Genomic DNA, 13206 nt, shown 5'->3' on the forward strand with positions numbered 1-13206 from the left:
ATCCATTCTAATATAGCCTATAATTAACCTCTTAGTTAACCTAGGTTAACCTAGTTAGCCTAGGTACATTTTGATAATTTTCCTAATTCCGCCCAAGGCAATTGAGGTCAGAATGTATATATTATTTATTGGTCAGTTTGACCGCGAGGCAGGCCCACTGGCTTGAAACAAAACTTGACCATACCTTGTGCCGCTCACAATTTGCATGGTGTACATTTACCACGTTCACAACAGCTTGGAACTCGGACATTCCGACTTGGAAACTCGTAGAAAGATTTGGTCAGAGTTTCCCACTCGGAAAGTATCAGAATTAACCAATAGGAAGCTCTACACAAAAACCATACGCAAATTTTTAACTCAGAGGTTTTTGAGTTTCAGAGTTGTCAAGAACGCAGCAACTGGGCCGGTGGCTCTGTTAGTGACAGAGTGACGAACAATATGGCGCCGGGAGTAGCTCTTGCTTTTGGACCAGTCGTTGTCTAAAGACCGGCGATCGGACAGGATGAACCTCTGCGCCCAATATTTACGGTACATTTGAAATTCTACATTTTATACGTTTTTTTCCCTTCTCACCTACTGCTTAATCTTATTTGCGCTATCGCCATAAATGTCCGTTCTGTCTAGCTAATTAGCCAGCAGCGTTAGCTAGCAACGCACAACACAGGAAAACGCGTTATTTGAGCTAGCAGCTAATGTTACCTATTTGAACGGAATTTCACTAAAGGTGCCATCCTTGTTGTTTTTATTCGTGTCAAAAACGTATGTGACTGTGAGTAGGGTCAGTTTTTAGCTATGGGTGTTTACTGCTAGCATGTTAGTGAGCTAAAGTACACAGTAGTTTTCTAGCTCGCTAGTAACGTTAGGGTGACTAGCTAGTTAACGTTAGCTTGCTCGGTCGATACGATAACACGTTAGCCAAGTTTTTACTAACCATTATGGTTATTTCCATAGCAAATGGATGGAAGTAGTATGTGTCGTAAAGAAAATGGATAGCTAGCTAACGTTACAAAGTTAATTATCGAGCGCGTTACTTAGCGAACGGATAACTAGTTTAATCATAGGCAGCCTTTAGCTAGCTAACCTAGTAGCGCCCCTGCCCTTGTTTGGTAGTTAGCTAACGTTAGCCTGCTGGGCATGTCGTTTTTAGCTTGGTAGCTAGTTAGCTAATGGATGTCAACCTGAGTCCGGATGTCTACCATTTAACTAGCTAAACTGGATTATTTAGCTAACGTTAGTCACTGCAGTGTACCTTTTTATATCCACATTGATTACTAACAATATCTATTTTTTAAATGGCTGGCTACATGGGCCTTGGCTTTAGCAGAACGTTACCTAGCAGCTCAGACCAGTGTCAGTGACATTGGATTATCCAGACAAGGATGTTGTAAATCAAACGCCAAGTAAAGTCAGCAAGCCAAATGTAACCATAGATTCATCTACCAAGCAATCTAAAGTCGTAGCCAGCCAGCGACTGGTGACAGTCTTTGGCTAATGCTAGATTAAATTTGCTATACATGCATTCCAGTTTGGCCTGTTTGAGTGCGAGTTTGCTGGATTGACAATTCACTGTGCATGTCTCACGAAATGAAACCAATAATTTGCTGTTTTTGTGAAAATATACAGGTCCTTTGTTATACTATAGAGCAATTGGCTAATATTTGGTTGACAGATATTGGGATGTTAGAGCAAATCGTGCTTTAAGAAATACAGGAGCAGAAACACTTCACCCCCTACACTGGTAGCGCGAGCCCTGTATATTAGTATTCTTCATCCCTAGCCCGACCATTGAGCTACACGGTGAAGGATAATAACAACAGTATATGGCCAATCCTGCTTAGTTTACGAGATACCAGTAGTATTGTATCATTTGAATCCATAGTAATCCAATAATGCATTCTATTGGAGATGGAAAGATGTGATCATGAGAAGTAGTCTATTACATAAGATAAAAACATATGTTTCCTCCTGTTTTCTGGGAAATAGTGCTTAGTTTCCATTGAAACTAGTAGTATCTGTAGTTTTTAGCCTACCCCTTTCCAGCATGTCAAACCACAAATACAATCTCCTGTTACATGTTTGATTGAGTTTAGGAATTAGTGGCAGAGGACTAGCACTCCCTGTCGTTAATCCCCATAGTTTTCATGTTAATCTTTTTAAATATCCAATACACTGATCTTAATTCATTATGGTTTATACTAGGTAGCGTCGTAAGATGTGGTTCTCAGTGGGTCTGTATTGATTGACTTAGCTTGCCGCCTCTTTTGTTTGTTTACAACCGAGCAGGCAGGCAGAGGCCCTGAAGGCTGACATGACAGGTATGTTCACACCTCAAATTTGGGCTTGCTTTGTTTAAATCATCAACCCCTGCATATAGAGTATGAATTTCAGACAGTATTGCTTTTGATTATATCTTCTCTTAATGTCGAAATGTTTGTTCTTGAAAGCTTTTATACTGGTCTGTTTTTGGATGTTGATAATCCCCACAGCCGGGACAGGGATTGCATATTAATTTGTCATATTCTGCATATGTATCCCAAGGTATCTATGAAAAGTCTTACTGTTGAAGTCCTATTTGATGAATGATGTTTAGCCTATAGAAATATAATCTCATTATAGTGGTTTAGTATCCATCTGAAGTGTATACTAGATCAGTGAGTGTCATCTTTTCCCCTAGATTTTAAGCTTGGTGCAGCAGAGGTCTGGACTTCAAGGCAAGCGCTTCAGGACTTGTACCAGAAGATGCTGGTGACTGATCTGGAGTATGCTTTGGACAAGAAAGTGGAGCAAGATCTGTAAGCCCCAGTTTACATTATATTGATTATGTTATGAAACTGATTAGCCTGCCTACTACTATCAATTCTCTTGCTAGGTCTAGGGATCTTAGTCTTGCTTCCTAACAATTAGATAGTCCTCAATTATACAATTATATTTGTAAGATTGCAAGACAACTAGAAAGACGGTAGATATATTTAGTGAGTCAGCTTGCGTTCAAGCACAATACAACTGTTGTTATGTTGGAATTAGATTGATTATCATCAGCTGTTTGATTAAACTAAAAGGTATTTAATTTCCTCTATTTTTCAGCTGGAACCATGCTTTTAAAAATCAAATAACAACACTACAGAGTCAAGCCAAGAACCGGGCCAACCCCAATAGAAGTGAGGTGCAGGCCAATCTGTCTCTATTTCTCGAAGCAGCTAGTGGATTCTACACACAAGTAAGTTGCAACTAAAACGTAGCCTAACTAGGGCTGGCACAATTGCCATATAACTGCGTAACCGATGTTTATGGATGAAGACGGTCATGAAAATAAAATGTCATAACCATAAAAACAAGTGTGTGTGTGTGTACACATACACACAGTATATTCAGACTCCTTTACTTTTTCCACATTTTGTTACATTACAGCCTAATTGATGAAATTGTTTTCTCCCCTCATCAATCAACACACAAAACCCCATAATGACAAAGCAAAAAACAAACCAAAACATATGTGTGTGTGTATATAAAAAAAGTGCTGCGGAGATGGTTGTCCTTCTGGAAGGTTCTCCCATCTCCACAGAGGAGCTCTGTCAGTGACCATCGGGTTCTTGGTCACATCCCTGACCAAGGCCCTTCTCCACTGATCGCTCAGTTTGGCCAGCTCTAGAAGAGTCTTGGTGGTTCCAAATTTATTTAATTTAAGAATGATGGAGGCCACTGTGTTCTTGGGTACCTTCAATGCTGCAGAAATGTCACTTTGTCATTTTGGGGTATTGTGTGTAGATTGAGAATTTAAAAAATGTAATACAATTTAGAATAAGACTAACGTAACAAAATTTGGAGAATGTCAAAGGGTCTGAATACCTTCCGAATGCACTGGATAGTGTATGTTCATCAGAAATTCAAATGATGCTTGAAATATATTTATTAAGTTTATTTGAACAGGGAACAATGTACAACATAAGTTACAAGCTTGATGTATTCATTGCGTGCTATGAATATGGGATCAAATACGGACTCTTTTTACTACTTTAATACACAAGTGAATTTGTCCCTTACAATGAGGGGACTATGTACAAAAAGTGCTGTAATGACTCACCCGATATGGATGAAAATACCCCCAAATTAAAGCTGACAGTCTACTCTTTAGTCTACTGTTTAATTTAAAATCCAAAGTTCTGGAATACAGAGCCAAAACAACAAGAAACGTCACTGTCCCAATACTTTTGTAGCTTCCTGTCTAAACATGAAAACAATATATACGAAAGAACAACATTCATACATCAAACATTTAATAACAAAAGTCAGGACAGTTTCAAAACTGGGGTCAACACATTACACATGAAATTATATTTGAAGATCTACAATGTGAAAATGAGGCAGAACTCTGCTGCTCTTAATAATAGTTGATCCTGGCCTCTAACAGTTACTACAGGAGCTGTGTACCGTGTTCAACGTGGACTTGCCTTGCCGTGTGAAGTCATCTCAGCTTGGAATTATCAGCAATAAACAGACCAACACCAGCGCCATTGTAAAACCCCAACCCAGCTCTTGCTCTTATATCTGCCAGCATTGTCTCGTCCACCTCGGAGACATCGGTGAGTGTTGTCACATTATCGCTACAAAATAATTTAACTGTGCAGACCATTTTGTGGTCAAAGCAATGCTTTGAAGAGTTTTTCTTATATGCTACCTCCCCCCTTCCAGCACGATATCGCAACCAAACCAGCCAAGCGGAGTCCTATTACAGACACGCAGCTCAACTTGTCCCTTCAAATGGTAAGTACTTTATACAGAAGTTTTCCTGTACAGTATTTGTTTACTGACACACGCACAATTAATGTGCTTTTTGTCTTTCACCTGACAAGGAAATCTTTTCAGTATACGGAGTCTTCTGTTGATCTGTCAATGTCTCTCCTCCAACAGGTCAGCCTTACAATCAGCTGGCCATCCTGGCCTCCTCTAAAGGGGACCACCTCACAACAATATTCTACTACTGCAGGAGCATTGCCGTCAAGTTCCCTTTCCCTGCCGCCTCCACCAACCTGCAGAAAGCTCTCGCTAAAGCTGTTGAAAGGTATCATTGAGCATTGTTATTGTAGCCTCATTTCAATTGCTCTTTTGAAGATGTTTAGCTTAGCTTTATTTATTTTCCCACCTTTATCAACCATCATTTGGGATGGGACTAATGGGCATTTTGATTTCCATCTTAACTGGTGTTGATATCACCCAGCTGGTTTAGTGTATGGAGTTAAAGTTGTTCCATGTATACTTAATCCCTGTCTCGTCCTCAGCCGCGATGAGGTCAAAACAAAGTGGAGTGTGTCAGATTTCATCAAGGCCTTCATCAAGTTCCATGGTCACGTTTACCTGAGCAAGAGCCTGGAGAAGCTTAACAACCTGAGAGAAAACCTGGAAGAACAGTTTCAGGTAATGTTTTAAAGTAAAGTTTAAATCCTTGCATACTTTGTGAAGGGGAACTAAGGATATACACCTTTCAAACCAAGACGTGTTTCCACCAACTTAAGCATCCTGTCAACTTTTTGCCAACTTTTCTTTATAGTCGAAAGGTATTACTGGCGATAAAGCCTATTTTATTTCTGCCTGATGACCTGGTCATGATTGCGGTAATGTTCTGCTTACGGCTTAGTATGAAATGTATCTGTAATGCTGAGGCAGCATTGGCATGCACACTATGCTCTTAAGGTCTTGGATGGTTGCTAGGCAGCGTCCGTTACTACTATCCTCCTGGCAGTTCTAAACTTTGCAAGGCATGTCCCTTCACCCATGTTTTCGCATAGCCCACTCATGCACTGTTTTCTTAATCTCAACAAGATGGATCCATATACAATTCCTGTTTGAATAAATGTCACTGAATTACGTAAGTATCGCAGTAAAGTAGGCTAATGCAATTGAAGCCATCAAATTGTTGCTTACTGAAATTTCCAAAGTTATCCAATAGTTATAATGCATTTGAAGCAATAGCCTATAGCAATAGTGTGTGGTCAACTATTTCAGCGCTGATTTGAGACAAGTGTGGGGACTCTATAGTCTTGATATATCAAACAATGTCTGGTAACTTTTAGACAAATTTTTAAAGTATTTATATATATTTTTTTTTACTGACTCGTTGTTTGGTTAGGCTACAATTAGCCTGGGGAGATGTTAGCTAAGTTGAGGTGAGTGCTGCTCGTGATCATCTTGTCAAGTTGGCGGGGTGGGGTGCTGCTGCTGAGGAGTATTTATGTCTGTAATAAAGCCCTTTTTGTTGGGGGAAAAACTTATTCTGATTGGCTGTGCCTGGCTCCCCAGTGGGTGGGCCTATGCCCTCCCAGGCCCACCCATGGCTAAGCTCCTGCCCAGTCGTGAAATCAATAGATTAGGGCCTAATGAATTTATTTCAATTGACTGATTTCCTTATATAAACCCTGTTCAGCTAAATCTTTTAAATTGTTGCGTTTTTATATTTTAGTTCCGTATAATTTAACAAGTGGATTATTTTGCTCTTCAGTCGCTTAGTAGACTAGGCCTACTCCTGACCAAATGCCTGTGACTTAATCAATCAGTGTGATTTTGTTTCACTGAATCTGTCTGTATATTTGGTTAATTCTCTGACTGGGCAAATATGTGGAGGTGGTAAAGCTCATCTATTTGTTTCCTCATCTATCACTGACCAGAAACATTTAGCATGCAGTAATGTAGCCTAAATCAAGAGCAGGCCTATTATTTTGCTCTATCACGTATAGGCAACTGTCTAAAAGCCCACGGAGGCTGTGAAATATGAACATGATACTCGCATGCTTTTGGAAAATATAGATTGCTATTATTTTCTATCTGTATCATGATGAGGATACTCAATGTAAGACCCTGCTCCCTAACAAAGTGGAGTGAGGGTAGGAAAGAGATGAAACTGGGATCAGAAAAGCTTGGGCTCTGTTTATAAAATATAACCTTTTTTTATGACAGCGGTTCCACACGTTGCCGTGACTCAAGTTGTGTGGTTAAAAATATGATTCATATTTTGTGTTATATTTCATTTATATTCATAGCCTACTATAAAATCTGTGATCAGGGTAGCCTGTGATCAGGGTAGCCTAAGTGTGTCTTGTCTGTTTAATTATTGATTTCCTCAGGCTGCACAGACCAATAACGTAGTTAAAAGCAAAATATGGCATTTTATTATTTTGAATACATTTTATTAGGCTTATGTTTCTTAAGACCTGCCTAAAACAAATGAATAATTGATTTCTTTGATGGTGTTTATTCAATGGATTTATTAAAATAGACATAGGCTCATATCTACTCCAACTTGCAGTGCACTGGCGATTAGAAAAGCTTATCCCGGCAAGAATGTGGCAAAAAAAAGACTGAATTGGTTTTGAAACAAATATTAGCAGATCTTAAAAATCTAAAAATGTAATAGGCAACATACTGTGAAATCTGTCTGTAAGCGTAGATAATAGTGGTCTTGGATATGTACCATTCTATGAAAGTCTTTGGGCCGGTTTCCCGGACACTGATTAAGCCTAGTCCTGGACTTAATTATTCTCAAAGGAGAATCTGTATCCAGGAAATTGCCCGAAGATGTCTGAAGCTACCCCAATTCCATATGAAAGTAGCGTAAACATCCTTTTTTTTTTTTTTTTTGTAGCGGCTGATTCTGCAGAAAGCCTTCAGCTCCCAGCAGCTTGTCCACATCACAATTATCAACATGTTTGAGCTGCACCATCTGAGGGACTTCGGCAATGAAACAGATGACCAGAGCTTCAGCTCCGAGGAGCAAATCGGCTGGTTCCAACTTCTCGGTCTCTTCAGTATGTCCCCAACTCCAATTGTCTCTCAATATGCACGATACATCTTACCTTGTGAATGACATGGCTGTTTGTGGTTATGCAACTGCTGTTTTTAGATTTGGAGTTTTACTTGCTTTTAAAAAAATCTGTGAACTGTGTCAACTGCAGGGTGCTTTCTCACGGCCCCACTATCAGATGACCTGTTTCTCTTTCCTCGACCTCACTCTCTGTGGAATTGGAATGATTCAAGGAGCCAGGTTGTTGTTGGTGTTTTAAGGCCCTCTTCCTTTCCCACAGTGTCATTTCTTGGTGTCATGTGTAGCCGAGCACTGCTGAACAAGAACCGAGGAGAGGAGATCATGGGAGAATGTCCATTGCCAGCCATCAAGGTGTCCCTGGACTGGCTCAAACTACGACCTACCGTTTTTCAGGACTGTGCCGTGGACAGACGACAGTAGTATGTGTATCTTTTCTCTTTCAATGTCACTGTTTGCCCTCTAGGTGTTTAGATACATTCTGCCTGTCTGGTGTTGTAGTGTGTTTATTTGTTTTGGACTTTTTTCTTTTAGATCTTAGCAATAGCAGTAATACTTTTGAATGCGGTTTTGTATTGTCTACATTTAGTTAAACAAGATTTTGCTCTTATTTCATCCTTAGTGTTTGGCCTTGGCTGGTGTCCATTCTGAACAGTTTCCAACCAAAGGAAGAGGATGTTTTCTGTGCATCAAGTAATGGCCATTCGATATCTCTGCTTTTGATATACAAATTTGTTTCACTTTTTGTTGATTGTCTCTAAATAATGTCCCTTACCTCTCTCTTCCAGTGACTCCACTTCCAGAGGAGTTTGAACTGCAGGGGTTTTTGGCTCTCAGGCCAGCGCTACGGTACATACAGTACATCCCCTTTTGGCACAGCCTCTCTTCCATATAGAATGTGTCGTTGGGTGCATACCATGTTTTAATGTATTAACCGTGGTCTGCCACCCATTTTGGTGTACTCCTTTTCCAGGACCCTTGACTTCACTAAAGGCCACCAGGGTGTTGCTGTGGACAAGGAGGGTCTGCCAGTCCGTGCCCGTCATCAGAGGCTCATCAGCCTGGGGAAATGGGTGGCAGACAACCAGCCAGGGTGTGTCTTCCTCTCTACCCATTACTGTTTTGAACTACCACATCCATAACAACAATATAAAAGCAGTTTCCATCTTCGAATAATTGCTTACTTTTAAAAGATGCAACAGTATTTCACACGGCTTGTGTATTTTGGAGGGGTTGGAATAAAGCAGAAGACAAGTTTGCTTTGGACTCCCATGTACATTGGATAATAAAATAATCTTGTGTGTACTATGTTTCAGGCTGATTCAGTACAAAGTCAGCAACGACCTGCTGCTGTTCATCACCGACATCGAGGAATTGGCCATTGAGGAGCCCCAGGAGAAGGATGCCCCTGTGCTCCAGGAGTCCTCCAACAGTGAGCAGACCCCCAACGAGGGCAACATGGGTCTGAAGTCAGTCCTGTCCATGGGCAAGACCCAGAACAGCGTGTTGGAGATCGGCGAGAGGCCTGTGGTGACCTTCAAGGAGAACATCAAGCCCCGGGAGCAGAGCAGGGAGCCCAGCCGCAATCACCACCAGAAGGAGGCTGGGAAGGAACGGAGGGACTTCGGCAAAGGCAACGGGGTTCCGGGAAAAGGAGAGCAGAAGAGGGATGGCAAGAGGAAGAGTGAGGTGAAGAAGAACAGCCATGAGAAAGCTGCAGACGCAGGGAAACAGGTCAAACAAATAAACCGTTTTTCTTTAAGTTGGGATATATCCTGTGATTTTATGTATGCATCCCACATAGCACCCTTCCCCCTATAGAATGCATTACTTTTGACCAGGGCCCACTGAGTGCCCTTTGGGATTCAGACATGTTTATTGTGGTTGAAGGCTTAAGTACTTTACTGACTGAGTTTGTGTGTCTTCATGCAGGTGAAAGCCCAGTCGGATATGAGGAAGACGCCAGTGTCTGAGGCCAGGAAGACTCCAGTCACTCAGACCCAGACTACCTGCTCCTCCCAGTTCATCCCCATCCACCACCCGGGAGCCTTCCCTCCACTGCCCAGCCGACAAGGTACTAGCACCACCTCTCACAGTGCCAAGATTGAAAAGTTTTACACTTAAAAGATTTTTAGATCTAAGAGTAGTGAATAACCTTCTCTGTTTTATGTTGAAACTGTTTGCAGTTCAATTGTATTCTGCCATGTGAATAAACTAAATTAACTTGATCTTTCCAGGTTTCCCCCCTCCGGCCTATGTGATCCCTCCTCCCGTGGCGTTCTCCATGAATCCGGGCTTTACCTTCTCTACGGGCATGTCTGTCCCCGGGCCGTTCCTGCAGTCGGCCTCCCACCCTCAGCAGCCCGGTGCCCAGCAGGTAAAGCGAGACGTGCTCAACTCTAAGGGCCAGAATAGCGGACACAGATTAAGCCTAATCCTGGATTTAAAAGGACTTTTAATGTAGAATCTCCATTGAAAATGACTTTTAGTCCAGGGCTATGTTTAATTTGGAAAACCACCCCCTGATCCTCGTGTGCAAACATATACAAATGTGCTTAGAACCAAACAACGATACCATAAAGAAGTATTTTTCATGGCATCCAGCAGGTGCAGGTTCAGACTGGGAAGCCGTCGCACATTCCATACAGCCAGCAGAGGCCGTCAGTGCCAGGGGCGATGAACCAAGGGGCCCCCCCAGGGCCAGCCCCAGCAACAGCCTTCTCAGACCATGCAGCAGGTGCAGCTCCAGGTCCAGGCTCTTGTCCAACAGCAGCAGTCACCCACCAAGCCTGTGCAGCCAGTACAGCTGGGCAAAAGCCCACCTCACCATCCAGGGATGCAGCAGGTAAATTATAGATCACAATGGTTCTGGTCTGGTAAGATACTAATAGATAACATCAGTCCAGTCTGTTGAGAGGCAGAATGGTTATTTACAGGATAGAGCATTGGACGAAAGGTTGCAAGATCGAATCCCTGACCTGACAAGGTAAAGGTCTGTTGTTCTGCCCCTGAACAAGGCAGTAAACCCACTGTTCCTAGGCCGTCTTTGAAAATAAGAATGTGTTCTAAACTGAATTGCCTTGTTAAATAAAGATTTTTAAAAATAGAATAATAAAAAAACGTATTCTGCCGGAATTAATGAACTTGTCTGTTAGAGGCAGCTTCACTGTTTTGCGTTGCAACTTGAAATGTATGACGGGCGTCATGGTTTTTCCTGCATAGATGGACTGTTTTAGTGTGTTGTGCTGCAAGGATTTCTTTTTGACAAATGTCCTGTTTTCCTCCTGACCAACAGTACATGCAGGTAGATCAGGCTGGACAGATGTGGGGCCAGCACCAGGCCCAGCAGCACCAGACCCAGCCCACCATGCAGAAGATGCAGGCCATTCAGATGCCTGTCAAGCAGCCCTACTACATGGGAAGCCCCCAGGACCCCCTCAAGCTCTTTGAGCAACAGCAGTACGCCATGCAGACGGTTCCCCAGCAGAACAGCATGGACAAGAAGATGAAGTACCCGGATGTGAAAATGCAGGATTTTTACTGGGACCCTTCCTACCGCATGGGGGATAACAGACCGATGGTGGGGGAGAGGATGGGCAAGCGGCTGCCCCCCGGGGCCTTCCACCCAGACCAGGACAACACACCCAGAGGGCCTCCTTTTGAGGTGAGTCTTGGTGTACTCCTCAACCACCTAGACCTAAGTTGCATCCCAAATGTCACTCTATTCCTTATTTAGTGCCCTACTTTTGACCAGGTTCCATTTGGGACTAAACACTGCAAATTAGGGAATGGAGAGTTTAAGGAGAAGGAAGGCTTGTGGAATAGGTTTGGTCTTATGCTCTTTCTTTTCTATAACCAGTTCCATCCAACCTTTTTTATGTGAGTAAAGTATATGGCGGGTAAAAGTCCTGACAGTCCTGATGGAAACAGAACATTTGCCTGTAAACTTTCCAAATGTCGTCAAAACAAAATACGTTAGACACGGTGGGATTATTTTTGTTAAAATTAATTATGATGTTGATTATTAAATCAATATTTGAAGTAAACTTGGAGTCATGCGAGGACGTGGTCCTCCCACTACTTCGGGGGAAAGTATGCAGTTTATTAGGCTACAGATGAAAGAAATTGTGAAAGTACAAGGTGATGAGCTTGATGCTTCTTTCCAATAAATATTGAGGGTCTTATTCTGGTGACATGATCATCGCTGCTTGCTTGGCTGTCATTAGACAAATAAAAATGATCTGGCTCTTTTCGCCATAATAATCTCATGTTGGTTAAAGGCCTATCCCCACTGTATCTGCAAGCTGTTGGCTGGAGCGTACTTGCCAATATCAGAGTGGACACACTTGCTATCTAACGCAACATTTTTTGTGTGAAAATCATCAGAGTTGAAAATGCAACGGAAACACGATTAACTTGTTTTTTTAAATTTCATACATGGGAATTTAACCGTAGAAGGTATTTTTATGTGCTCTATGTCATCACACACAACCTTTTATCCCCAACAAGTCTATTTGATGGAAACACATCTCTGGTGGTAAAATGCGCATGTGTTTTTAATGTGGATTTTAGAATATTCACATGAAAATCATCTGTCGCCAATTGGATGGAAACCTAGCTTATGTTTATTTATTTAAAAAAAATATTTACAATTCTTTAGCGTGTTTTACGATTTGGTGTATGGATGGTGTTACTGTTGTAACAAAGTGCTGAGAGGATGCGTATTGGGCTATATGATGCCTATGCTGAAGGGTACATTAGCCTACTCGACACTAAATGATGGATTTGAGTCCATTGGGTCTCGCTGGACTCATTTATTGGCCTGGTGTATGCTTCGGAAATCCTGTCCTGGACCCATAGGAAATATGTCCAGCGTGTAGGTTTTAAAGATCTGTTATTGGACTGACCATACTTGTTGGTTGTTTGTAGCTCCCAATCGGTTGCATAGTTGAGTTTACATACACCTTAGCCAAATACATTTAAACTCAGTTTTTCACAATTCCTGACATTTAATCCTAGTAAAAATTCCCTGCCTTAGGTCAGTTAGGATCACCACAATATTTTAAGAATGTGAAATGTCAGAATAATATAATTTTTTTAAATTTTAGATTTCATTTCTTTCATCACATTCCCAGTTGGTCAGAAGTTTACATACACTCAATTAGTATTTGGTAACATTTCCTTTAAATTGTTTAACTTGGGTCAAATGTTTCAGGTAGCCTTCCACAAGCTTCCCACAATAAGTTGGGTGAATTTTGGCCCATTCCTCCTGACAGAGCTGGTCAGGTTTGTATGCCTCCATGCTCGCACACACTTTTTCAGTTCTGCCCACAAATTTTCTATAAGATTTTGAGGTCAGAGCTTTGTGATGGCCACTCCAATACCTTGACTTTGTT

General features: G+C 41.7%; 1 protein-coding gene across 1 annotated transcript in view; it reads left to right on the top strand.

Moving 5' to 3' along the window:
• Positions 1 to 375: 375 nt before the first annotated feature.
• Positions 376 to 13206, top strand: part of smg7 (SMG7 nonsense mediated mRNA decay factor) — a 30370-nt gene continuing 17539 nt past the window's right edge. Inside the window, 19 exon segments of the mRNA XM_046359996.1 lie at positions 376 to 528; positions 2284 to 2315; positions 2675 to 2792; positions 3085 to 3217; positions 4409 to 4580; positions 4690 to 4761; positions 4909 to 5059; positions 5277 to 5412; positions 7634 to 7796; positions 8073 to 8232; positions 8433 to 8503; positions 8599 to 8659; positions 8784 to 8903; positions 9127 to 9544; positions 9743 to 9884; positions 10048 to 10187; positions 10424 to 10495; positions 10497 to 10655; positions 11106 to 11474. Coding sequence (XP_046215952.1) covers positions 503 to 528; positions 2284 to 2315; positions 2675 to 2792; positions 3085 to 3217; positions 4409 to 4580; positions 4690 to 4761; positions 4909 to 5059; positions 5277 to 5412; positions 7634 to 7796; positions 8073 to 8232; positions 8433 to 8503; positions 8599 to 8659; positions 8784 to 8903; positions 9127 to 9544; positions 9743 to 9884; positions 10048 to 10187; positions 10424 to 10495; positions 10497 to 10655; positions 11106 to 11474 — 2715 coding nt within the window. The 5' untranslated portion in view covers positions 376 to 502.

Source organism: Oncorhynchus gorbuscha, linkage group LG08 (assembly GCF_021184085.1).
Source record: "Oncorhynchus gorbuscha isolate QuinsamMale2020 ecotype Even-year linkage group LG08, OgorEven_v1.0, whole genome shotgun sequence".
NCBI classification, from domain to species: domain Eukaryota; kingdom Metazoa; phylum Chordata; class Actinopteri; order Salmoniformes; family Salmonidae; genus Oncorhynchus; species Oncorhynchus gorbuscha.